Here is a 25,934-nt window from a genome sequence, read left to right as displayed (position 1 = left end):
AAGAGAATACCACCTTGGGTGAGTACAGTCTGGTGCTAGTGTCTTATTACTGTTTAACTTGTTAGTTTGTTCTGAAACCTCCTCTATTGACACCTCAATCTGGGACAGTCCCTCAGATTTGTCACCTTAAAAGAATGGCTCAGGTGTGGGAATCTCCCTCCCATCTTCTGCAGTGAGGACTGATGCAAAGAATTCACTTAGCTTCTCCGCAACAGCCTTGTCTGTTTGGAGTACTCCTTTAGCACTTCGATCATCCAGTGGCAGGCTTCCTGCTTCTGATGTACTTAAATTTTGTGTGTGTGTGTGTGTGTGTGTGTGTGTGTGTGTGTGTGTGTGTATAAAAAATAAATTCTGGCAAGCCTTCATTATAATGAAGTACTCTAGGAAGTAAAAAGAAACAGAGAGTCCTGTGGCACCTTTAAGACTAACAGATGTATTGGAGCATAAGCTTTCGTGGGTGAATGCCCACTTCGTCGGCATTCTGCTTTTTACAGATCCAGACTAACACGGCTACCCCTCTGATACTCTAGGAAGTGATATTCCTATTCCATAATTTACAGGGTCAATAATTTGGTTCATTCTCTTCCTGGTGATAGTGGAGATACCCTCCTCCTCCAACAAACAAACAAAAAAACCAGGGTGACAGGATATCTGAGGCACTCTATCAGTCTCCTCAACATGCAGCAAATCACTGTCAGTGTTTTGTGCACTCTTCTTCTCCCTTCTACTTTCATGGAGGACATGGGCTGAATCCATACAGAATTGAACACTAACATTTCCAAAATTCCTCCTTACAGTCATTACTAAAGGAGTAGACACCTTGAAATGGGGTCATTACTGAGGAAAAATGCTATGTATTAAGAACTGGCTTCTTCTCTGCTCCAAAGGACTCAGACTGCCAAAGATGTGTTCTGTCTCATTTCCAGCATATCCCAAACAATGGAGGATGGAAACTGTAGCTACTTTCAGGAGAAGCTGTACCAGGCCCTCCACGGGGTGAGCAGCCCACAGGCTCTGGCCATAATTGGCAGTGCTGAGCCAACCCAGACAGATCAGTGGACCAGCATCATTATCCGGAACTGCAGCATGCAGGTAATAAGAATGGAGGGCCAACTCTGAACCCAACTTCTTCTCTTCTGAGCTCGGCATCCAAGATGATATTGCTTTGGGGATTGTATGAGTGGGAGAGAGTCAGAGTTTGCTCTTCCTTTTTTGTTAGTAGCACTCTACTGGAGTCAAACAGGGTACATATTACTCTGTGTGTCAGGACCACTGACCCAGTTCATGGGCCCTAATGCATACAAATAGATGTTGTTGTTCCGCACTCATGCTATCTAGAGGCTCATCTTTGACTAGGCAAGCAGAGAACCAGCAGGATTAACTTTTGTAACTCCATATTACCAGTGTATAAATGGGTAGGAGAGGTCTAATACTGCAGCCAATGTTTTACTGGCCAGTTCTGAGACTGTGTGCAGTAGAGATCACTCTACACACTTCTTTGTTGTTGTTATAATGCTAGTATTATAATATTTGTGTTAATATTGGGCTCTGTCTGACCATCGAGTTATCCTGCTGAATTATTATCCTTTGAGACTTACCCTTATCATAGAATCATAGAATATCAGGGTTGGAAGGGACCTCAGGAGGTCATCTAGTGCAACCCCCTGCTCAAAGCAGGACCAATTCCCAACTAAATCATCCCAGCCAGGGCTTTGTCAAGCCGGGCCTTAAAAACCTCCAAGGAAGGAGATTCCACCACCTCCCTAGGTAACCCATTCCAGTGCTTCACCACCCTCCTAGTGAAATAGTGTTTCCTAATATCCAACCTAAACCTCCCCCACTGCAACTTGAGACCATTGCTCCTTGTTCTGTCATCTGCTACCACTGAGAACAGCCGAGCTCCATCCTCTTTGGAACCCCCCCTTAGGTAGTTGAAAGCAGCTATCAAATCCCCCCTCATTCTTCTCTTCTGGAGACTAAACAATCCCAGTTCCCTCAGCCTCTCCTCATAAGTCATGTGCTCCAGACCCCTAATCATTTTTGTTGCCCTCCGCTGGACTCTTTCCAATTTTTCCACATCCTTCCTGTAGTGTGGGGCCCAAAACTGGACACAGTACTCCAGATGAGGCCTCACCAATGTCGAATAAAGGGGAACGATCACGTTCCTCGATCTGCTGGCAATGTCCCTACTTATACAGCCCAAAATGCCGTTAGCCTTCTTGGCAACAAGAGCACACTGTTGACTCATATCCAGCTTCTCGTCCACTGTGACCCCCTAGGTCCTTTTCTGCAGAACTGCTACCTAGCCATTCGGTCCCTAGTCTGTAGCAGTGCATAGGATTCTTCCGTCCTAAGTGCAGGACTCTGCACTTGTCCTTGTTGAACCTCATCAGGTTTTTTTTGGCCCAATCCTCTAATTTGTCTAGGTCCCTCTGTATCCGATCCCTACCCTCCAGTGTATCTACCATGCCTCCCAGTTTAGTGTCATCTGCAAACTTGCTGAGAGTGCAGTCCACACCATCCTCCAGTTCATTAATAAAGATATTAAACAAAACCGGCCCCAGGACCGACCCTTGGGGCACTCCGCTTGATACCGGCTGCCAACTAGACATGGAGCCATTGATCACTACCCGTTGAGCCCGACGATCTAGCCAGCTTTCTATCCACCTTACAGTCCATTCATCCAGCCCATACTTCTTTAACTTGGCGGCAAGAATACTTATCCAACGTTTATCTATCTAAGGGCTGATCTATACTAGAAAGTTAGGGCTACCCAGCTACATCACTATGCTTTAGGGACGTAGTTAAGCTGACCTAACTCCTAATATAGACAGCACTAGGTCAACCTAGCTACTACGTCTTGGAGAAATGGATTTACTACAGTGACAGAAGAACCCCTTCTGTCGCTGTTGTGTCCACACTATAATGCTACAGCAGTGCAGCTGCAGCACTGTGCTAATGTATCATTTCTAATGTAGACCTAGCCTAAGATTAAGAGGTGACTGGATCATAGTCTTCAGGTACTCACCATCGGCGTGCGCACGGGGTGTGCCGGGTGTGCACGGGCACACCCTAATGAACAGGTGGACAAATGGCTCCACTCTCCCGGCAGCAGCAAGCCGCTGGCCCCTCCCCTGCCTTCCTGGGCAGGCCCCCGCCTGCCACCCCCCCTTCGCGGGTCTCCCTCCCACCTGCCACCGCCCCCCCCCGTGGGTCTTGCCTGCCACCCTCCCCCGCGAGTCTCCCCCACCCCGACCCCGGAGCGTCCCTGCCTGAAAGAAAGCAGCGTGCGCCTCTCCTGTGCCTGCTTGTGCTGCTGGTGTAGCACATTCCTGCTCAACTGCTGTCTGCTGCCCAGGGTCCAGTGCCCCCCATCCCCTAATGTCAGGGCAGGCTGCCCTTACCCTGCCCTTCCGCCCTAGCCCTGAGCCTCTCCAACACCCCAAACTCCTCATCCACAGCCCTCATCCACCTTAATACTCTGCCCCAGCCCTGAGCCCCCTCCTGCATCGTGAACCCCTCATCCTCAGCCCCAGCCAGAGCCCTCATCCCCCCGCACCCTAATCCTCTGCCCCAGCCCTGAGCCCCCTCCTGCATCATGAACCCCTCAGCCCCACAGCCCTCACCCCTGCACCCCTTCCTATCCCCAAATTCCCTCCCAGAGCATGCACCCCCTCCCCCTTCCCACACACACCCTTTTGCCCCCAAACTCCCTCCCAGAGCCTGCACCCCCTCCCTCTGCACCCCCTCCCACTTTCAAACTCCCTCCCAGAGCCTGCAGCCCTCACCCCCTCCTGCACACCGACCCCCTGCCCCAGCCCGGAGCCTGCACCCAGCACCCAAACTCCATCCCAGAGCCGTAGGCAGGTGGGGGGCGGATACCAAGGGGCGGCACACTGGCCGCTATTGGTGTGGCACGTCTGGGTCTTCAACAGCAATTCGGCGGCAAGTCCCTCTCGGAGTGAAGGACCTGCCGCCGAATTGCCGCTGAAGAGTGGAGCGGCACGATCGCGCTGCCGCGGCTTTTTTTTTGGCCGCTTGGGGCGGCAGAAAACCTGGAGCCGGCCCTGGTTGGATAAGGGGTGGGAGCAGTCAGGGGACAGGGAGCAGGGTGGGTTGGATAGGGGGTGAGATCCCAGGGGGGTGGTTAGGGGTGGGGGGTCTCTGGAGGGGGCAGGCAGGGGGCGGGGGGGGGGGGCAGGCAGGGAGCAGGGGGCGTTGTATGGGTCGGGAGTTCTAGGGGTCCTGTCAGGGGGCGAGGAGCGGTTGGATAGGCGTGGGAGTCCCAGGGGCCTGTCTGGGGGCAGGGGTGTGGATAAGGGTCGGGGTAGTCAGGGGACAGGTAGGGGGTAGGGTCCTAGGGGGGCAGTCAGGGGACAAGGAGCAGGGAGGCTTAGATAGGGGGTGGGGTCCTGGGGGGCAGTTAGGGGCAGGGGTCCCAGGAGGTGGTAGTCAGGGGACAAGGAGCAGGGGGGGTTGGAGGTTCTGAGGGGGGCAGTCAGGGGGCAGAAAGTAGGAGGGAGTGGATGGGGGCAGGACGGGGGCGGGGCTAGGGCGGGACTCCATGGGTGCACACCCTAATGAAATGTGCTGCGCACGCCTATGGTACTCACATGGGGAAGAGATTTCTCATAGTAGGTGGCCCTATTCTAGCAGAAAAGGGCTTAACAAGATCCAGTGATTGGAAACTGAAGGTGAACAAATTCAGACTAGAAATAAGGTGCACATCTTTAACATTGGGGGTAATTAACTACACCTCTACCCCGATATAACGCAACCCGATATAACACGAATTCGGCTATAACGCGGTAAAGCAGCGCTCCGGGGAGGCGGGGCTGCGCACTCCGGTGGATCAAAGCAAGTTCGATATAACGCGGTTTCACCTATAACACGGTAAGATTTTTTTGGCTCCCGAAGACAGCGTTATATTGAGGTAGAGGTGTATTAGAATAACTTAGTTAGAAATATGATGGAAGTCTTTAATCAAGACTGGATATCTTTATAAAAGATATGTTCTGGCTCAACCAGAAGTTATGTGCTTGATGCTAAAATTACTGGGTGAGGTTCTGTGGCCTTTGTTATGCAGGAGGTCAGAGGATAGATTATTTTAATGGTCCTTTCTTGCCTTAAAATCTGTGAAAACACGTGGGTTCCCCTTTTTTTTTCTCAGGCTGGGAATTGTGCCTCCTGCTGTATGGTTCCTGTGTCCTTGAAGATCCAGGTATTGTGGGCTGAGGTGGGCCTCCAGTCCAACCCACAAAGTCAAGTGCTGGGAGCACGGTATTGGTATCAGTGTCAGTCTCTGAAGGTATAGCACCATTATTATGCACCTCCACCCCCAAAGGCCATAACATGGGGCATATGGGTTACATAAAGTCTGAGGGATCCTTCATATAGCTCTGGTATTGAAGGGTTGGAGTTCACGGGATTTTATCATTTGTTCACATAGATTGGCAGTGGCAAGTATTTAATGCTCCCACAGAAGACGGTGGACAAAATCTCCCATAATGTTCTTAACCAATTGTATATGGCTGTGCAAAGGGGAGCTCCTTCCCACCTCTGAGCAGCTTCTTCCACTTTAGGCCTGAAACATTAAACTCTTGGTTATTCTTGTCATCACATTATGTACCTTTAAAGTTATGTAAACATAGAATTACCCTCTTTTCTTAAACTCTGACACAGAATTTGTCTTGACACTCTTTCTAGGAATTCCACGTGCTGCAAAAGGAAATATTTCCTTTTTATTGGTTCTGAAATTACTGCCTTTTTAATTTTTAATGGTTCCAAAGGGGCTGATCAATTTTCATTTTAGTCTTTAAAATTTTATACTTCATTCAATATATATTTTCTCTAATATATATTTTTAGGTGAAGTGATCACAGGTAAACAGAGTACTCCAGATAAGGGTCCACTCTCAGATACTGTCATTTTATGGTCTAGGTTATTTTTTCTTCCTTTTGGAGGAAAACATGGTTAGAAGTATCAAGTATAAGTTTAACAATCTTTTTGGATCATACAGGAGAACAAGTCCTTTGCACACAACCCCTAACTTCCACAGTGCACCAGTGTCCATCTATCTGATCTGGTGCCATGGAGTTGAGCATGCTCTCCAACAAACAGCTATGGAGTAATCTTTCTGCCCATGCCTTTGGCACAGAGCATGTCTCATCTTCAGCCACACTCTGTAGAATGAGTGTTGGGGTGAAGTCAGAGGTCCCCGCCATGGAATTGTTGCCTGCAGTTTCTTCAGTCCCACACCCACCCAGCTCATAATGTATTAAAAGTGTAAGGATGCCATACAGGCTATTCCTCCCTGGGAGCAGATCCTTGGTTGCAGTTTAGGAATCTGTAAAACGGTAACAGAATGCCACTGAGTGGCAGGGAGAGTATGTGTGTGCTGAACATCTGGAGTCATTGGGAACACAATAATAATAGAGAGCTTTAGGCTTTGATCAGCATTTCCTAGGACTAGAGCTGAGGAGACAGAGGAAGAAATATGTCCCCAGTCTGGAAGTATGAGGAAGAAAGAGAGAGACAGTCATTAAGGGCTAAGCCCTACCAGTGATGTCAGAACTGGTGAGTGTGGCTGGTGTGCTGCAGCGTGCTGTACCACCTATTGCCACTGGAGGACTCCTGGTGTACTAGGCTGCTCCAGCTCCTGGAGAATGCAGTGCCACCAGGATCCTTTGGCACTGCAGAACATAGACTGCAGTCAGAAGAGGGATGAGGCAGGGGATACAGGCTTCTTTGGGACTATTTCACATCCACTTCACTCCCTGTAGCCACAGTTCTTCCCTGCTGCTTCTGCTCCTGCTTCTCCAGGACCAGCAACAAGCAGTAGGTATGGTTCTGAACCTGGTATGGTGGATGTCAAGAAGGATTGTGAGCCTGGAAATTGGTTTTCTGAGCTTGGAGGTTTGTGGTAAGGTGGTAAGGGAAGAGGTTGGGGCTAGGAGAAAACAGTGAATTGGTGACAGAAAGGTAAGTATTGTTCTTCGAGTATGTGTCAGTGTGAATTCCACTGTAGATGCACACAAGATTGGATTGTGTAATAGCAGTGTCTGTCAGGGGCACACATGTATCATGTGCCTTTTCATGCTTCTATGCAAGGGCATAATGAGCAGAGCAGCCGTGACCCTCCCTCAGTTCCCTCGAATGGCAGTGAGACAGAACCTGGCAAGTGTCTGCATCCCTACTCTTCCTTGAGCTTCAGACTCATTCCAGATTAGTGTGTTTTTGAGAAGAATACCTTGATCTGGACATTCCACACAAAAATAAAAAAGAAAGGAAGGAAGGAGACACTAGGAGACACCCCACTCCCTGGTACACCCTCCTTAAAGCAGGAAGAGACATTTTGCACCAACTGCCATGGCGGACTGCAAGCCTTTAGCATGTAAGCTCTGCTGACCCATGATGGACTCTTCCTTCTTGTCAAGGGGCTTAGCCAGTGCCCTTTCTGTCAGGGGGAAGTGTTACATTCCTGATAATTGTGTGGTGTGAAAATAGTTTTCATTGAGGATATGCAAGTCAAGGGATTCATTGCCAAACTTCACTTGCTTGAGCAATCAAGTAGCATTGCCTCAGACCTGGAGGAGATATCCACCCCCAAGGAACCAAAGAGAGGTTCTGCTCAGTGAGTGCCTCTTCAAGTAGACACCACACTCTGGGCAGCGAGAAGGGGGGGGTGGGAAATGAAACAAACACCAAAATTGGCATTGCCTACATTGGTGCCAGTCCCCCCAGCACCAGGACTGTTGATGGAGCCAGTTTCAATAACCACCTTGGCAATGGCAAAGCCGTCCCCAGAGCCGACACACAAACACATGGGTGAAGCTGAGAGAAAAGACCAAGCGGAGGCCAGATGCAGCTTTAGACATTGGCAAGGGAGGAGAAGAAATGCCACTCCTTTGAGGACAAGACCTTCAGCAAGGGAGTAATGCTGGGTGGACAGGCATCACAGACGTCAGTACCAGCAAAGGCACTGGCATGGTGCCGAGGTACATCCACATAGAGTAGTCGAGATCTTCCTTGAGGGTGACATCGCTACTGACTCTGCACCAGAGCCAAGACATCACCCCCCTGCATCGCCACTTGAGGAATACTGTTCTTCCTCATCATTACCAGTCTATGCATTTTCTCTGGCATTGACCAGAGAAGCCTCCCTGCTATCATTCGCAAGCAACCATAGAGCCCGCAGAGGAGGTGCTCCCCACAGGGCACTGACCCAGCACAGGTGTATAGCTGATCCCCTTCCTATAGACCCCGGAAGAGGAGGAGATCAGGCTTCGCAGTGGCATCACTGCCTGGACCACGAAACCAGAATCAGAGCCGCCAGGCCAGTGCCCAAGACCTGAGGGAAGAACAGCAACAACCTCAGTGTCCACTAAAAGAATCTTCACTGTAATTGGACTAGGGAGTCCATTCAGCCCCCATCCCTCCAGTCAATGATTTCAGGGCATTCCAGGATCTCCTAGCCTGTATTGTGGAGAAGCTGGATATAGAAATGATAGTCATTCAGGAAAAGTCACGGAAACTCTTTGGCATCTTGACTAGGTCAGACCCTACCAAAATCACCCTGCCCACCAATGAGGATATACTGGAACTGGCCAAAGCCCTCTGGCAAACCTCAGCCACTGTTCAGCCAACTTCCAGGAGGGTGGAGAAGCATTCTCCTTCAAGCTCCTGTGCATGTGGATCTCACTCATGTGTACTGATGCCCTGCACAGGAGTTTGGGAATTTTTCTCTAATATTGTCCCATAAGGGTTCCTTCGTGCTTCCCCCCCCCCCCCCCAGCATAAAGGGCTGAATGACTCCAACTGCAGACTAGTTCCTTCTGACCACCCTTTTCAGAGAGTCAGAACCTCTGTGTTCCTCCATCTCCTTTAATTAGTTTTGGATTAGGATAGAGAGTTTGCTTGTATCTGTAGTAATTGGTTTAGGTTTTTTTCATATATACTTTATTTCTTTTTGACCCCCTCGTGCAATAAAATAAAAAAAATGCAGCTTAAGGCTAGGTCAGTTGTATTTGTCAGTTTCACTAGGCTGCCCACCATTTGTCTGTCTTGCTCCCCCAGCTTCAAGTCTTTTCCATTATGTAAAAGAATGATACCTCTGTATGATGGACGAGATATGTGTTTATACTGTCTTGGGGACAGTCATTTAACAGCAAAGCTGCAAGGCTTTTAATAAATGCACATAAAGCTAGAAAATCAAAGCTTTGACTTTCCATAAGAAATAGTTTGAGAGCACCTTCAAACACAGAGGCTTTGAGGGATCAAGGGACTTCAACCCCTTCCCTGCTCTAGTCATGCCTTCAGTGCTCAGGAGATGAGGGAGATCTCTTCTAGTCACAAAGGTCTTAAGAGACCTCATACATTGATAAAGAGTCTGCTGCAATACACTGAGTTCTTGTTGGAGCACGCAGAGACCCCTGCTGCCTGTGGAAGAAAAAGACAAGACTCTGGAATGTCAGCCCAGCACCAATAGTGTTCAGCCTCCCTACTATCATGTAAGAAGTCAGACAAGCATGTGTCAAAGGAGTCTGAGTTGCCATTGAAGCATTCCTCTCTCCCAGCACTGTTGTCAGTTTCATTGATGCCAGCTGCTGCAGTGGCTTAGAAACTCAGTGACTCATCAAGTGGGAGCATACATCTTTGAGTGCCTCACGAGCTATACTGTCTGCCACAGTACCTGAGTGGCAGAAACACCACTTCTCAGCCAAATTCTCGGCCCTGGGGGATTCTGTACTGAAGGTCTCAGCTCAGAAGAATTCAGCTTCTTCCTTGGTACTGCCTTTTTCATCAGAAGCTGCATTTTTATTCCCTGAGGTGATCAGGGTCACTCTGGGTCTGGAATCTACTATTCTCCTGATTCGTTTTCACCCAAATCTCCAGTACAGCAAGACAATAGGATGTCTATAATGAAACCTGCTGTGCGACTTCCGGTCATAAGAACGGCCATAGTGGGTCAGACTAAAGGTCCATCTAGCCCAGTATCCTGTCTTCCGACAGTGGCCAATGCCAGGTGCCCTGGAGGGAATGAACAGAACAGGTAATCATCAAGTGATCCATTCCCTGTCGCCCTCCTATCCACTCCTAAGCAAATTATTGCACTTCCTAAAGTAGCCCAGCTGTCAGAGAATTTTTCTCTTTCTTTGTCAACTGAGTCTAGTAAAGAGTTACCTCAAATACATTTTTATGATGTTTGACTCTTCTGTTTGACTCTCTTATTAGGTATCTTCAAGAATTACTCAAGCTAAGAGTTCACCATGTGATTTTCAATTATCCCCGTGGATGGCAGTATCTTGTCATGCCGTGTCTTATGTGTATGGTTATTAGTCCTGGTCATACTGGTTTCCTTAGCACAATTCAAATCAGCAATTCCCTTCTCCCTCTAATTCAGGATGCAGATCCACAGAGACACGATTCATTGCCTTCATGTGCTCTTCAGAAGTCCACATATTTGGAAACAATATAGCCTCTGAGGAAGACGAAGAGCAGATTCAAAATGATCCTTCTGCAGAAGGGCAAATGCTGTCTCCTTCTCTTGATGAGGCTGTGGCATTGTTTACTCCTATGACATTAGCCTTCAAAACCTTTCCAGAGCTGTTAAAGAGGATGGCAGAGACATTAGAAATTCCTTTGGAACTTATGCAAGAAAAGTCATATACATTGTTTCCTACAACCTTCTACTCCAAATAGGAGCATTGCCAGCAGATCGAGGGAAGTAATTATTCCCCTCTATTCGACACTGGTGGGGCCACACCTGGAGTATTGCGTACAGTTTTGGTCCCCCACTACAGACGTGATGTGGACAAATTGGAGAGAGTCCAGCAGAGGGCAACAAAAATGATTAGAGGGCTGGGGCACATGACTTACGAGGAGAGGCAGAGGGAACTGGGGTTATTTAGTCTGCAGAAGAGAAGAGTGAGGGGGGATTTGATAGCAGCCTTCAACTACCTTAAGAAGGGTTCCAAAGAGGATGGAGCTCAGCTATTCTCAGTGGTGGCAGATGACAGAACAAGAAGCAATGGTCTCAAGTTGCAGTGGGGGAGGTCTAGGTTGGATATTAGGAAACACTATTTCACTAGGAGGGTGGTGAAGCACTGGAATGGGTTACCTAGGGAGGTGGTGGAATCTCCTTCCTTAGAGGTTTTTAAGGCCCAGCTTGACAAAGCCTTGGCTGGGATGATTTAGTTGGTGTTGGTCCTGCTTTGAACAGGGGATTGGACTAGATGACGTCCTGAGGTCTCTTCCAACCCTAATATTCTATGATTCTATGATTAGCCTTACCTATTAATGAAGGTATTGTTGAGCCAGCGAAGGATTATGGGGAAATGGGATCCTGGGAGGAAGCAAGAGCAGGAGAGCGCAAGAGGGGAGGACTCCTGTCTCATACTGAGAAAGAGGGACGATCAATGAGTTATCTTAAGTGCCTATACACAAATGCAAGAAGCCTGGGAAACAAGCAGGGAGAATTGGAAGTCCTGGCACAGTCAGGGAACTATGATGCAATTGGAATAACAGAGACTTGGTGGGATAACTCACATGACTGGAGTACTGTCATGGATGGATATAAACTGTTCAGGAAGGATAGGCAGGGCAGAAAAGGTGGGGGAGTTGCATTGTATGTAAGAGAGGAGTATGACTGCTCAGAGCTCCGGTATGAAACTGCAGAAAAACCTGAGAGTCTCTGGATAAAGTTGAGAAGTGTGAGCAACAAGGGTGATGTCGTGGTCGGAGTCTGCTATAGACCACCAGACCAGGGGGATGAGGTGGACGAGGCGTTCTTCCAGCAACTAACAGAAGTTGCTAGATCGCAGGCCCTGGTTCTCATGGGAGACTTTAATCACCCTGATATCTGCTGGGAGAGCAATACAGCGGTGCACAGAAAATCCAGGAAGTTTTTGGAAAGTGTAGGGGACAATTTCCTGGTGCAAGTGCTGGAGGAACCAACTGGGGCAGAGCTTTTCTTGACCTGCTGCTCACAAACAGGGAAGAATTAGTAGGGGAAGCAAAAGTGGATGGGAACCTGGGAGGCAGTGACCATGAGATGGTCGAGTTCAGGATCCTGACACAAGGAAGAAAGGAGAGCAGCAGAATACGGACCCTGGACTTCAGAAAAGCAGACTTTGACTCCCTCAGGGAACAGATGGGCAGGATCCCCTGGGAGAATAACATGAAGGGCAAAGGGGTCCAGGAGAGCTGGCTGTATTTTAAAGAATCCTTATTGTGGTTGCAGGAACAAACCATCCCGACGTGTAGAAAGAATAGTAAATATGGCAGGCAACCAGTTTGGCTTAACAGTGAAATCCTTGCTGACCTTAAATGCAAAAAAGAAGCTTACAAGAAGTGGAAGATTGGACAAATGACCAGGGAGGAGTATAAAAATATCGCTCAGGCATGCAAGAGTGAAATCAGGAAGGCCAAATCGCACTTGGAGTTGCAGCTAGCAAGAGATGTTAAGAGTAACAAGAAGGGTTTCTTCAGGTATGTTAGCAACAAGAAGAAAGTCAAGGAAAGTGTGGGCCCCTTACTGAATGAGGGAGGCAACCTAGTGACAGAGGATGTGGAAAAAGCTAATGTACTCAATGCTTTTTTTGCCTCTGTCTTCACAAACAAGGTCAGCTCCCAGACTGCTGGACTGGGCAGCACAGTATGGGGAGGAGGTGACCAGCCCTCCCGTGGAGAAAGAAGTGGTTCGGGACTATTTAGAAAAACTGGATGAGCACAAATCCATGGGGCCGGATGCGCTGCATCCGAGGGTGCTAAAGGAGTTGGCGGATGTGATTGCGGAGCCATTGGCCATCATCTTTGAAAACTCATGGCGATCGGGGGAGGTCCCGGATGACTGGAAAAAGGCTAATGTAGTGCCCATCTTTAAAAAAGGGAAGGAGGAGGATCCGGGGAACTACAGGCCAGTCAGCCTGTAAGTTAAAGAAGTATGGGCTGGATGAATGGACTGTAAGGTGGATAGAAAGCTGGCTAGATCGTCGGGCTCAACGGGTAGTGATCAATGGCTCCATGTCTAGTTGGCAGCCGGTTTCAAGCGGAGTGCCCCAAGGGTCGGTCCTGGGGCCGGTTTTGTTTAATATCTTTATTAATGATCTGGAGGATGGTGTGGACTGCACTCTCAGCAAGTTTGCAGATGACACTAAACTGGGAGGTGTGGTAGATACTCTGGAGGGTAGGGATCAGATACAGAGGGACCTAGACAAATTGGAGGATTGGGCCAAAAGAAACCTGATGAGGTTCAACAAGGACAAGTGCAGAGTCCTGCACTTAGGACGGAAGAATCCTATGCACTGCTACAGACTAGGGACCGAATGGCTAGGTAGCAGTTCTGCAGAAAAGGACCTAGGGGTCACAGTGGATGAGAAGCTGGATATGAGTCAACAGTGTGCTCTTGTTGCCAAGAAGGCTAATGGCATTTTGGGCTGTATAAGTAGGGGCATTGCCAGCAGATCGAGGGACGTGATCGTTCCCCTTTATGCAACATTGGTGAGGCCTCATCTGGAGTACTGTGTCCAGTTTTGGGCCCCACACTACAAGAAGGATGTGGAAAAATTGGAAAGAGTCCAGCGGAGGGCAACAAAAATGATTAGGGGTCTAGAGCACATGACTTATGAGGAGAGGCTGAGGGAACTGGGATTGTTTAGTCTCCAGAAGAGAAGAATGAGGGGGGATTTGATAGCTGCTTTCAACTACCTAAGGGGGGGTTCCAAAGAGGATGGAGCTTGGCTGTCGTCAGTGGTGGCAGATGACAGAACAAGGAGCAATGGTCTCAAATTGCAGTGGGGGAGGTCTAGGTTGGATATTAGGAAACACTATTTCACTAGGAGGGTGGTGAAGCACTGGAATGCTTTAACTAGGGAGGTGGTGGAATCTCCTTCCTTGGAGGTTTTTAAGGCCCGGCTTGACAAAGCCCTGGCTGGGATGATTTAGTTGGGAATTGGTCCTGCTTTGAGCAGGGGGTTGGATTAGATGACCTCCTGAGGTCCCTTCCAACCCTGATATTCTATGATTCTAAGACCATCTTCTATATTGGCAACTTCCAAACAAACAGATCAGAAATAGCAAGTTTCTCCGATGAAATATTATTGCTATTAATGAAAAATCCAAACAGGTTTTGAGATCTGAAAAGACAAGGAATGAAAAAAAAAACTATCTGTATCCTGGGAAGAAGTGACCCTGAAATTTTTTTGGGAATCATGACAGGTAATCAGCTGAATATGAGCTCACGGTGCAATGCTATGGCCAAAAGGGCTAATTTATCCTTGAATGCAGAAATGGGGATTTTGAGTACAAGCAGAGAGATGTTATTTTGCCTCTGTACTTAGCACTGGTGTGACTGCTGCTGGAACACTGTGTCCAATTCTGGTGTCCACAATTCAAGAAGGATGTTGATAAACTGGAGAGGGTTCAGAGAAGAGCTATGAAAATGATTAAAGGATTAGAAAACTTGCCTTATAGTGAGAAACTCGAGGCGCTCAATCTATTTAGTTTAACAAAAAGAAGGTTAAGGGGTGACTTGATTAGTCTGTAAATACCTACATAGGGAACACATATTTAATAATAGGCTCTTCAGTCTAGCAAAGAAAGGTAAAAGATGATCCAGTGACTGGAAGTTGAAGCTAGAGAAATTCAGACTAGCAATAAGGTGTTGTGACAGGGTAGTGGCTCACCGCTGCGGCGCCTCCTCCTGGTCGTCTCGGGGAATTAATTCGAACCAGTAGAGCGCCCTCTTCAGGTGGCGTCCCGCCTGTCGTCTCGCCTTTGCTGGGTGCGCGAACTTCCCCTCTGAAGGCCTGGGACAGACTGACTGCTCTCGCTCTGAGCAGTCTTTTATATGGCTGAGCTGGGCCCTGATTGGCTGGTCCCAATCTGTCTTCTGATTGGCCCCCAGTAAGCCCTTCTCGGATTGGCTGCGCGTCTACGCAGGCACCCAGGCCTGCCGCAGCCCACCCTCTCCGGGCGTGGGGCAGCCGCCCCACCACAGGTGTACATTTTTAACAGTGAGAGTAATTAACCATTGGAACGATTTACCAAGGATTGTGGTGGATTCTTTATCACTGATTGGGTGTTTTTCTAAAAGATATGCTCCAGGGGAAGTTCTGTGCCTGTGTTATAGACTCATATAATAGAAATATAGTACTGGAAGAGACCTCTGTAAGTCATCTAGTCCAGTCCTCTGCACTCGACGCAGGACTAAGTAATAACTAGTCCATTCTTGACAGGTATTTGTCTAATCTGTTCTTTAAATCCTCCAATGACGGAGATTCTACAATCTCCCTAGGCAATTTATTCCACTGCTTAACTACCCTGATAGTTAGGAAGTTATTTCTAATGTCCAACCTAAACCTCTGTTGCTTCAATTTAAGCCCATTGCTTCTTTTCCTGCTCTCAGAGATTGCGAACAATTTTTTACCCTCCTCCTTGTAACAATCTTTTATATACTTGAAAACTCTTATCATGTGCCCCCTCAGTCTTCTCTTCTCCATACTAAACAAACCCATTTTTTTTCAATCTTTGCTCATAGGTCATGTTTTCTAGACCTTTAATCATTTTTATTTCTCTCCTCTGGACTTTCTCCAATTTGTTCACATCTTTCCTAAAATGTGGCACCTAGAACTGGACACAGTACTCCAATTGAGGCCTAATCAGCGCAGAGTAGAGTGGAAGAATTACTTCTTGTGTCTTGCTTATAACATTCCTGCTAATACATCCCAGAATGTTTGCTTTTTTTGCAACAGTGTTACACTGTTGATTCATATTTAGCTTGTGGTCAACTATAATCCCTGATCCCTTTCTACAGTACTCCTTCCTAGGGAGCCATTTCCCATTTTGCATGTGTGCAACTGATTGTTCCTTCCTTTGAATTAGTTCTTATTAAATTTTATCCTATTTACTTCAGACATTTCTGCAGTTTGTCCAGATCATTTTGAATTCTAATCCTCCCCTCCAAAGCACTTGCAACCCCTCCCAGCTTGATATTGTCCGCAAACTTTATAAAAGGGTATTCTTTGTGCCATTATATACAGGAGGTCAGACTAAATGAACACAAGGATCCCTTCTGGGCTTGGAATCTGTGAAGCTGTGAATCCATGAAGTCCATTTGTGCAGGCTCAGAGCTGGTTTGTGGCTCTTGACATGCAGGATGTGTACTTACTTCCATGTTGCCGTCCACCTGGCCTATAGTAAGTACCTGAGATTTTATGATAGAGTTGAATCAGAATTGGTACAAGGTATGGCAGTTTGGACTCTTTACGGCATCAAGGATCTTCACAAAATACCTTGTGGTGATAATGGCCCACCTGAGGAGTTAAGGTATTCATGTCAATGCCTATTTGGACAACTGGCTGATCTGGGACAGGTCACAACGGAAGATCTCAGCGAGCTAGGACTGCGCTTTGTCCCTATTCAGTTGGGTGAGACTTCTAGTGAACTGTGAAAAGTTGTCATTCATGCTGTTGCAGATAATAGCAGCTCTATGAATGCTAATCTACTCGACATCAGAAAGAGTGCACTGCCTGAGGACAGGTTCCAGTTGCTACTAGGACTCTTACTTCATTTGATGTCACAACTAACTACAACAGTACAAATATGCCTCGCAGTGCTAGGCCACATGTCGGTATGCATATACATGACACCACTTGCCAGACTTTGCTTGTGGACCCTCCAGTTCTGGCTCAAGACTGTCTATTGGTCGATGAAACATCCAATGGCCAGAAAGGTCATAGTACCACATCATGTCATTGCAGAACTGGTTGTGCGGCTTGAACCTGCAATCAGGTTTTCAGAGTCCTCCCAAACAAAGACCCTGCTCATGGATGCATCAGTGACAGGTTGGGGAGCTCACTTGGACCACTTGCAGATCAAAGACACCTGATCCCCAAATGACATGGGGCTTCATATGAATGTTCTAGATCTCTGAGCCATCGGACTAGCTTGTCTGGCATTCCTGCCTGTCCTCAAACTCGATAATGCAGGTCTTCACAGACAATATGACAGCCATGCAACAACATAAACAAGCAATGGGGCACCTGCTCCTTGCTCCTCTGCCAAGAGGCCACCGATTTCTGGAATTGGTACCATCAGAGTGTGGTAAGACCAATATCCCTTCACCTCCCAGGAATCAGCAACAACTTAGAAGGCTTCCTAATCAGGACAGTCAATGACCAACCAGGAATGGTCATTACACAGATCCACCACAGAACTGATATTCCATCAGTGGGGATTCCCATGAGAGACTTTTTTGCCATTAAGGACAATGCAAAATGCAAGAGCTTTTGCTCCACAAGAGTCCTGAGTCCAAGGATGCTAACAGATGCCTTCTTGATACAGTGGAACAAGGGCTTGCTTGTATGCCTTCCCACCAATTCCCTTGATTCCCAGGATGATTTCCAAAATCAAGAGACAAAGCTACAATCTTTCTGGTGGCTTTATATGGGCCAAGGCAGTTCTGGCTCACAGACCTACTCCAGATGTCCATTCAGCCTCTGATCCATCTCTCAGACAGCCTGGATCTGATCTTGCAGCATTGTGGCCAGACATATCATGCAGACCAGAGTCTCTGCACCTGATGGTGTGGCTAGTGGGTGGTTGACCACCACAGAGAAACTGCTCCATACAGGTCCAGGAAAACATCTACCAGAAGGACATATTCTTGCACAGGAAATAGGTTCTCAATATGGGTAGCCCAAAATGGCCTATACCCAGCCCAGGCCTCAGTACCAAAGATCCTTGAAGATCTACTGTACGTCAAGCAGACAAGTCTCTTACTCAGTTCTACTGAAGTGCACCTCACAGTGATTTCAACTTTTCACCTGCCTGTGCAGTCGTGTTTGGTCTTCTCTCACCCCATGGTATCAAAGTTTCTTAAAGAGCTACTACATGCTCACACACTGGTCAGAGAACCCTCTCCTGCCTGGGACCTCAATATAGTCCTCTTGAGACTGATGGAGCCTCTCGTTGAGCCTCTCTCAGAATGCTTCCTGGACCACCTCACTCTGAAAACAGTCTTCCTAGTCGCTATCACTTCAGTCAGAAGAGTAAGTGAGCTTCAGGTGCTCCTAGCTGAACCCAAATGCAGTTCCATAGGAATAAGGTGATGCTGAGACCTCATCAGAACTTCCTCTCCAATGTGGTCTCAGAATTCCATCTGAGCCAATCCATCAGCTTGCCTGTCTCCATCTAAAAAGCACATTTATCACTGGGAGAAAAGAAATTACACACACTAGTCATTTCCAGGTCTCTGCTCTATTGACAGAACTAAATCATTCCACCTGTCACCCTGTCTATTTCTCCCTATACCAGAGATTTCAAAAGGTCAACCTCTTCAATCTCAAAGAATATTGAAACAGATCACATGATGCATCCTCATGTTATTAGTTGGCTAGTATACCTCTCCCACTAAATATCAAGGCTAACTCCACCAGCATTCAAGTGATTTCTTCCACCTTTTTCAGACATGTGCCACTATCAGATATCTGCAAGGCAGAGATGTGGAGTAAACCACTGACTTTTGTCAAGCACTGTGCCTTGGACTTAGCTGATCAGATGCCAAGTTTAGGAGAGTAGAACTGTGACACTGTATGGAATCTGGGAGACACTTGTGGATATTATGAATATCAATATTGTAAAATTGTGATGAGTTATGCCAGATATGCCATGTATGGTATCGGCAAAAATGTTATAATTTGCCAGATATGATAATCTCATTTATGTGTTTGTATCACCTTTGTATTATGAGTTATAGATATGTATATATGTCTGTATTTCAAACTTGTGCTATGCTTCTGGGTGACACCCTTAGACAGTTTGGCATCAGCACTGCCTAGCCTGCTTGATTGCCCATTTAGGACCATCAGCTATACAACTGACCCATTGAGAGACGGCAGAGGATACACCTTATGACTCAGCAAGGCATGCATGGGCATGCCTATGGACAGAAAAGGTCCTCCAAGCCATGTGCTGGGCAGCTTGTGTTGGAAACAAAGGAAGCACAGGCCACATGGCAAAAGACTATAAAAGGCAGCTGCATCTTCTCCATTTTGTCTTCAATCCTGCTTCTTACCTCTGGAGGAACTTTGCTACAAACTGAAGTTCTGAATAAAGGAATGAATGACCCATCCAAGCTGTGGATGTATTCCAGAGGGACTTTCAAGCCAGCAAACTCACCAATACTGCTAGGAACCTGATATATGGACTTTGAAGTCTTTGTATGTATGTGACTGTTTTACCCTTTAACATCTCTCTGCTTGTTCTTTCTTTTTTCTTTATAAGAAACCTTTAGTTTTAGACACTAAGGGATTGGCTGGCAGCGTGGTAAGATCCAAACCAATACTGACCTGGTAACATGACTGACCCTTTGGGGTCAGAAGAACATTTTATATATGTGCGCAGAGTTTTTTTAATTTCTCATTGTACTGGACCTAGGCGCTGATTGGGAGCAGAGAACTGGAATGCAATAAAGGGGGCTGTGATATTTCTTTTTTTGCTTTTTGATAACCAGTGTGGGGGATCAGAAGCACAGTTTGTGACTGGTTGGGGAGTGTAGCTTCAGTGTTACCCACCAGTCTTGGGAGTATCTGCTCTCCCTTTTGCAGCCTGCCCTGACCTTGGCGTTACCAGTGAGGGCTGCCCCAGGCACAACGGGTCACAAGAACTACGATCCCTATTTGACTGACGCAGCTGGAATTCCTCATTCCCACTGTCCTGAGGGGATACTGCTTGCCAATCACCTATAGTAGGGCTCCACACTGATACATAGTGGAAGAAAGGATAGTTAGTTATGCTACAGTAACTGTGATTCTTCTAGATGTTGTCAGTGTGGATCTCATGACCTTCGCTCGGAGCCTTGGTTACCAGAAGCTTCAAATTGTGAGGGAACCAAGAGAAGGTCATGGCTGCTCTGCCTTTTGCGCCCTCTCATGGAAACATGACACAGCACAGGGTGCATGTGTGACCCCAACGGACACAGCAATAAAAAAAAAGTCTGGTTTTGCATGTATGAGGTGCATGCGCACCCTACAGTGGGAACCACACTGACAAAAACATCTAGGAGAACCACAGCTACTGCAGGGTAAGTAACTATTCTTCTACACTGCTCTGTAAAGTGTCCCAGTTCTTCATTCTGAAGGGGGAAGAGAAAGGGACATACCCACACATGGAAGTACTACATTTCTCTTATACCTCACCGAAACACTTCCCTGTAATATGCCTGACCACAGTGTCAGAGTTCTTTTCGCTTTGAAAATATGATCAATCTGCGGAAGATGGTAATAATAGCTGGTGGAGACTGCTTGCTATTTGGAGCTGCACCAGTCGTTTTGGGCAGCCATTACCTTTGCAGAAACATGCCCTAGGTTGGAAGATGCATCTGTGGCTCTGGGAATGCTAAGCTGTTGGTGTTTTCCTTTTCTTGCAGTCCCTCAGCATGACCATGGTGCCTTTGACAACCGTTGTTGCCTTCACTGACATGACAGAATGGCCAGAGCCTCCACGTAGCCAGCCCAGCACATATTGGAAACTCCCATTTGACTTCTTTTTCCCCTTCAAGGTTGCATTGAATGGGGGGATAAGCTGTCAAGGAGACCTGGCTGGTGCTTTCCTGATGTCTCTCACATTCTGCAGCATTCTCAGTTTCTGAAGAGAATGAAGTCTGGTGCTCTGCTCCTCATGACATTTTTGCCCAGATAGTACCAGAGAGCTCACTCCATCCTGTTGTATCCTGGTGTCATATCTGGTGCCTGTTCCTTACCTGGGTGAGACAATACAAGAGAGACAGTAACCTAAATGATTCCTCTTTGTTCTTGTGAGCAGCAAAGAAGGTGTTTATCTGACAGCTAGAAAAGGCAGGTGTTTCAGGGAATCCTGTTAGTGTAATGGTACAGTCAGAATATGATGCAGACCAAAGACTCTTCTATTCTGTTTAGGTTCTCATCCTGTGCCTATCATCATGGTATCCCTGTTCCTTCCTGTAGTGCATTGTGACATGATTAACATCTGTCACCTTTGATTCTTCCATGTCTGCAACCCCTTTATGCAGATTTGTGAAGGTCAACGCAGCGTTGCTCATGAGGGATGGGAGGGCAGAAGGAGCAGTCTCTGTGTGGAACAAAGAGGAGAGAGGGAATGAAAAGGAACTTTCTTTATTCTGTCCCCTACAAGAAGGTAAAGTCCCTTCCAAGCTGAGCGGTATGGAGAGAAGTGCAGCTTTCATTTCTAGTTTCCCTCCCTATTGGTGGGGAGTCTGGAGTTCACTTGTTCAGCTCCCTATTACAGAAGAGCCTCATCTTTTCATGTGGAATTGTAATTCATACATTTTAAATCTGATATAATTTATCCAGTGATAGTTTCTGTATGAAACCATCAGTGCCCCTGTGACTAGCTTTAGAATGTATGCCTTTGTTAGGGGACCTGAATTATTATTCAGTGATTGATTCTATAATGACCTATCTGCTAGTCTCCTCTGGCCCGTTTTAAATAAGCTGGCCTTGTGCATCTGTGTCAATCTTTATCTCTTATTTTTGTATTAATCTCTTCAAATAAAATTGTCAACTGAACATGCATTACTTTATTAAAATGTTTTTATTTGCAAGATGGATATGCAAGACACAAGGAATTATGGAGGTTCTGTCCTTTGGGATTACTGTCCTGGGAATTTTATGCCCAGGTGTTTTCACAGCTCTCCTTTCCACCCTCACAGCTCTTCCCTCATGCATACAGGCTCAGTGCCACACTCCCCACCTGTGGTGGTTTAGGATTCTCTAAAACTGGGCAGTACTACTGCTCCAGGTCCAAGCAGAGGCTATACTGGCAGTGACAGCCATCGTGAATGTTGGATGATGTATAAGAGATGAGCCATTGTGAGCAGTCAGAGTTGGAGATTAAAGTTAATTATTTTAGAAAAGATTTGCAACTTATTATAAGACTGCAGTCTCATGCAACACCTAGGCTTTGATTCTGGCCTCCTGTGGCTCAGTGACATTTCATAGATTTCAGGGCCAGAAAAGACCTCTAGATCTTGGGATAAATGAAGGGGGGTAGCTTCCTTTTATGGACACCCAGCCAGCCAGTTAGCTATAACATCCCTCTTGGTAGCTGTTCTCTACTTTCTTTACCTGTAAAGGGTTAAAAAGCCCATAAGTAAAAGAAAGGGAGTGGGCAGAGTCAATGGAAGGGCTAGAACTTTTTAAAATTGGGAAAAAACTTCTCTTTGTCTGTCTGTCATTCTCCAGAGAGAGTGGACAGAGCAGAGGCAGGGCTGGGACTATGCTGTAAGAGCTTTGAGCCAGGTATGGAAAACCATCAAATCATACCTAGGAATTGCTTATATGAAACCCCAGATATGTAAGTAAATCAGGGAATGTCTAGGAAGACGTGATTAGGGTTATTTCTTATTGGTTTGTGGACTCCTCTGTGCTAACCCCAGGTGCTTTTGTTTTGCTTGTAACCTTTAAACTGGACCTCAAGAAAACCATTCTTGATGCTTAATTATTATATTTGCTCTTTTTAAATCTAGCAATAGCCTAAGTTCCAGATGTATTTTCTTTCTTTTTGTTTTTAATAAAATTTACCTTTAAGAACAGGATTGGGTTTTTTGTGTCCTAAGAGGTTAGCGCATATGTTGTTTAATTAGCTGGTGGCAACAGCTGATTTCCTTTGTTTTCTTTCTCAGCTTTTCCCCGGAGGGGGTGTGAGGGTTTGAGGGTACCCCACAGGAAGGAATTCCCAAGTGCTCCTTCCTGGGTTCTCAAAAGCCGGGGGCGGGGGGGGTTTGCACTTGGGTGGTGGCAGCATCTACCCATCCAAGGGGAGAGAAAAGCTGTAACCTTGGGAGTTTAATACCAGCCTGGAGTGGCCAGTATTAATTTTTTAGAATCCTTGCGGGCCCCCACCTTCTGCACTCAAAGTGCCAGAGTGGTGAATCAGCCTTGACAGATCTATTCAAGTTGTTGCCAAACTGCAGCTCGCGAGCTGCATGCGGCTTTTTTACAGTTAAAATGCGGCTCACGAGCTGAAGCCCCAAGCCCTGGTGCCTCCCGTGGGGCAGAAGCCAAGAGCCCCGGCGCTGCCCCCAGGCTAAAATCTCGAGACCCCCCCACACACCCTCCCCCATATCTGGTAGGCAGAGAATGTGGTGGGGGGGAAGGGGCAGGAAATACTTCAAAAGATTTTAAGCCCTGAGCTACCGTGAGAGTGAGGCCGATAGAAAGAGAAGCTCTCACATGTGCATTATATCAGGAAATTGCATCATTCTGTTTTCAGATGTTGTGCTGTGCGGCCCTCGTGTGCTCACGTTCTCCCTGCATTCCACAGAATACAGGCTGTATTTACTGTTCACAAATCTCATTTGGAGCGTCTGATGAAGTGGGCATTCACCCACGAAAGCTTATGCTCCAATACTTCTGTTAGTCTTAAAGGTGCCACAGGACCCTCTGTTGCTTTTTACAGATTCAGACTAACACGGCTACCCCTCTGATAAATCTCATTTGAATAGTTTTAGATTTAAGTGTTAACTCTACGTTAATTTTGTGGATGACAATGATATCTTCAAATTGTAAGAAATGCAAGCGTGAAGAAGAAAACCGAAGTTTTAAGCCAGAATGGGAGGAAGATTTTGCATTCACTGTTAAAGGTGACAAACCCCTATGCCTTAACTGCAATGCATTGCTCACTCACTACAAAGCGAGCAACTTGAAACGTCACTACGGAATGAATCACAATAACTTTTCATCTAAATACCCTCCTGAATTAGAATTAAGGATAAACAAGCATTAAAATCATGCCTAAATAGTCAGACACTACTCTTGGCATTCAGTAAGGAAGTTGGCAATGAGCGAAGCTAGTTTTGTTATGTCATGGAATATCACTCGTGCTAAATGTCCATATTGTGATGGAGAATTTGTTAAGAAGAATGTTGCAGAAGTGGTTGCAATTTTAGATCCAAGTAACACAAAACTTTGACTAATAAAGCAAATTCCAATTTTGTGCCATACTGCGGAGAGGTGTATCTCCCAGATCAGTGATGATGTTACAAGCAAGATGCAAAACGATCTAAAGAATTCACTAGCATTCAGCCTAGCTCTCAATGAATCCACAGATATACAAGATAAACCACAACTAGTGATATTTGTTCCCTATGTTTTCACTGATGTAATTGTGAAAGAAGAAATGTTGGACTGTAGCACGGTGTGCACTCACTGCCACGGCACCTCCTGCAGGTCATCCAGGAATTAGCTCATCCCAGCCTCAGAGCACCTCCTGCTGGCTGGGGTCTCCCTACTGGTATCTGCTTCCTGGTCAATCTTCACCACTTATAGTACTTCTGACTCCGCGTCCCTCACCGGCCCGTGGTGCACTTGGGGTCCTCCCCCTCCCCGGGGAACCTCAATCCCTTAAACCCTCCTTGCCTCAGTGACCCACTGCCAGTCTTCATCTAGCCCCTTCCCTCAAGGGCAAATTTCAGTCCGAAATGGCCAGTCATCATCGGCCACGGGATTGGACCCGCTACCTCTTCCTTCCCTGGCTGCCTCCCCACAACCCTAGTACCTCCTCCAGCCCTGAAAGCAAGGCCTCTGCCTGGAGGTTTGCCAGGCTGGAGTGCCCCCAGCTCCTCCTGCCCTTCCCCAGCACTGCACTGTCCAAGATACCTTTTTTCTCTATCAGGCAGCCAGATCCATCTCTCTCCAAGGCTGGAGAGACACTGACTATCCCTTCTGGTCTGCTCCCTTTTATCCTGGCTTGGCCAGCTCTGATTGGCTGCCTCCCAACCTTCTCTGATTGGCTCTTAGCCCCAGCCCCCTCCAAGGGCTGGCTTTTAACCCTTTCTGAGATGGAGCAGGGTGACTGCCCTGCTACATGGACTTAGTGGTGCTAAAAGAAATAACCCACGGTGTTGACGTAAAGAATGCACTTGACAAAGCATTGACAAATGCTGATGTACCACTGGATAAACTTGTCAGTGTTGCAACGGATGGAGCACCTGCAATGCTCGGGGGAAAAGTAGGCCTTATCAGACTCTTGAAAAGTGATCCCAAATTTCCAGAATTTCTCCCTCTTCATTGCGTAATCCGTCATGAAGATCTCACAAGCAGATACTTCAACTATGAAAATGTTACAAAAATGGTCCTAGAAATTGTCAATTTCATCTGCTCAAACGGGAAGACTCATTGACACTCAAAAATTTCATCGAAGAGCTGGAGCTTGAAGACAAACCTAGTGACATCTCTTTCTACTGTATTGTGAGGTGGTTATCAACCAGCAGTGTCTTAAATAGGTTTGTGGAACTGTTGGAGTCTATCAATGCTTTCCTTGAAGAAAAGGAAAAGTCTTATCCACAATTGGAAGATGAGCAATGGATGCAGGGTCTGATGTTTTTCACTGATATTATGCAGCATCTGAAAACTCTCAATTTGGCACTCCAAGGGAAGGAGAAGATTATTTCTGTCCTTATTCAGACAGTCTTCAGCTTCCAGAACAAGTTAAAGCTTCTGAAAAGAAACATAATGCCAAGAGACCTCAACGACTTTCCCTATCTCAAAAGTAGGGTAAACACATTCCCTGAAATGGAAGTAGATCACAAACTCGAGGAATACAAAGGTAAATTACAAAGATTGCTTAATGAATTTCAGGCTAGGTTTGAAGACTTGCAGAAGTTGAGATCCTGCTTTGCCTTTCTTGTAAACTGTGATGTGATCAACAAAAGCTGTCCAATTCCCAAAACTGTGGTTACAGAAATATCTACTGTAGAAATGGAACTACTGGACCGCCAGGAGGACAAGGCTCTAAAGATTATGCATAAATCACAATCTACAATTGTGAAATGCTGAGGGAGATTAGAGAAGCTATTAATATAAAAAACTCAATAATAATGGGGGATTTCAACTATCCCCATATTGACTGGGTACATGTCACCGCAGGACGGGATG

General features: G+C 46.7%; 1 protein-coding gene across 1 annotated transcript in view; it reads left to right on the top strand.

The window, feature by feature from the left end:
* TCTN3 (tectonic family member 3) overlaps positions 1–22,114 on the top strand; it is a 78,310-nt gene extending 56,196 nt beyond the window's left edge. The window contains exons 10-12 of the mRNA XM_026651024.1: positions 927–1,092; positions 5,171–5,308; positions 20,429–22,114. Coding sequence (XP_026506809.1) covers positions 927–1,092; positions 5,171–5,308; positions 20,429–20,650 — 526 coding nt within the window. The 3' untranslated portion in view covers positions 20,651–22,114. The remainder of the gene's footprint in view (positions 1–926; positions 1,093–5,170; positions 5,309–20,428) is intronic.
* Positions 22,115–25,934: the final 3,820 nt, after the last annotated feature.

The sequence above is a fragment of the Terrapene carolina genome, unplaced genomic scaffold (genome assembly GCF_002925995.2).
Source record: "Terrapene carolina triunguis isolate 2854851 unplaced genomic scaffold, T_m_triunguis-2.0 Scaffold95, whole genome shotgun sequence".
NCBI classification, from domain to species: Eukaryota; Metazoa; Chordata; order Testudines; family Emydidae; genus Terrapene; species Terrapene triunguis.
Note: the sequence above shows the minus strand (reverse complement) of the source record. Positions and strands in the feature narration are given on the sequence as shown.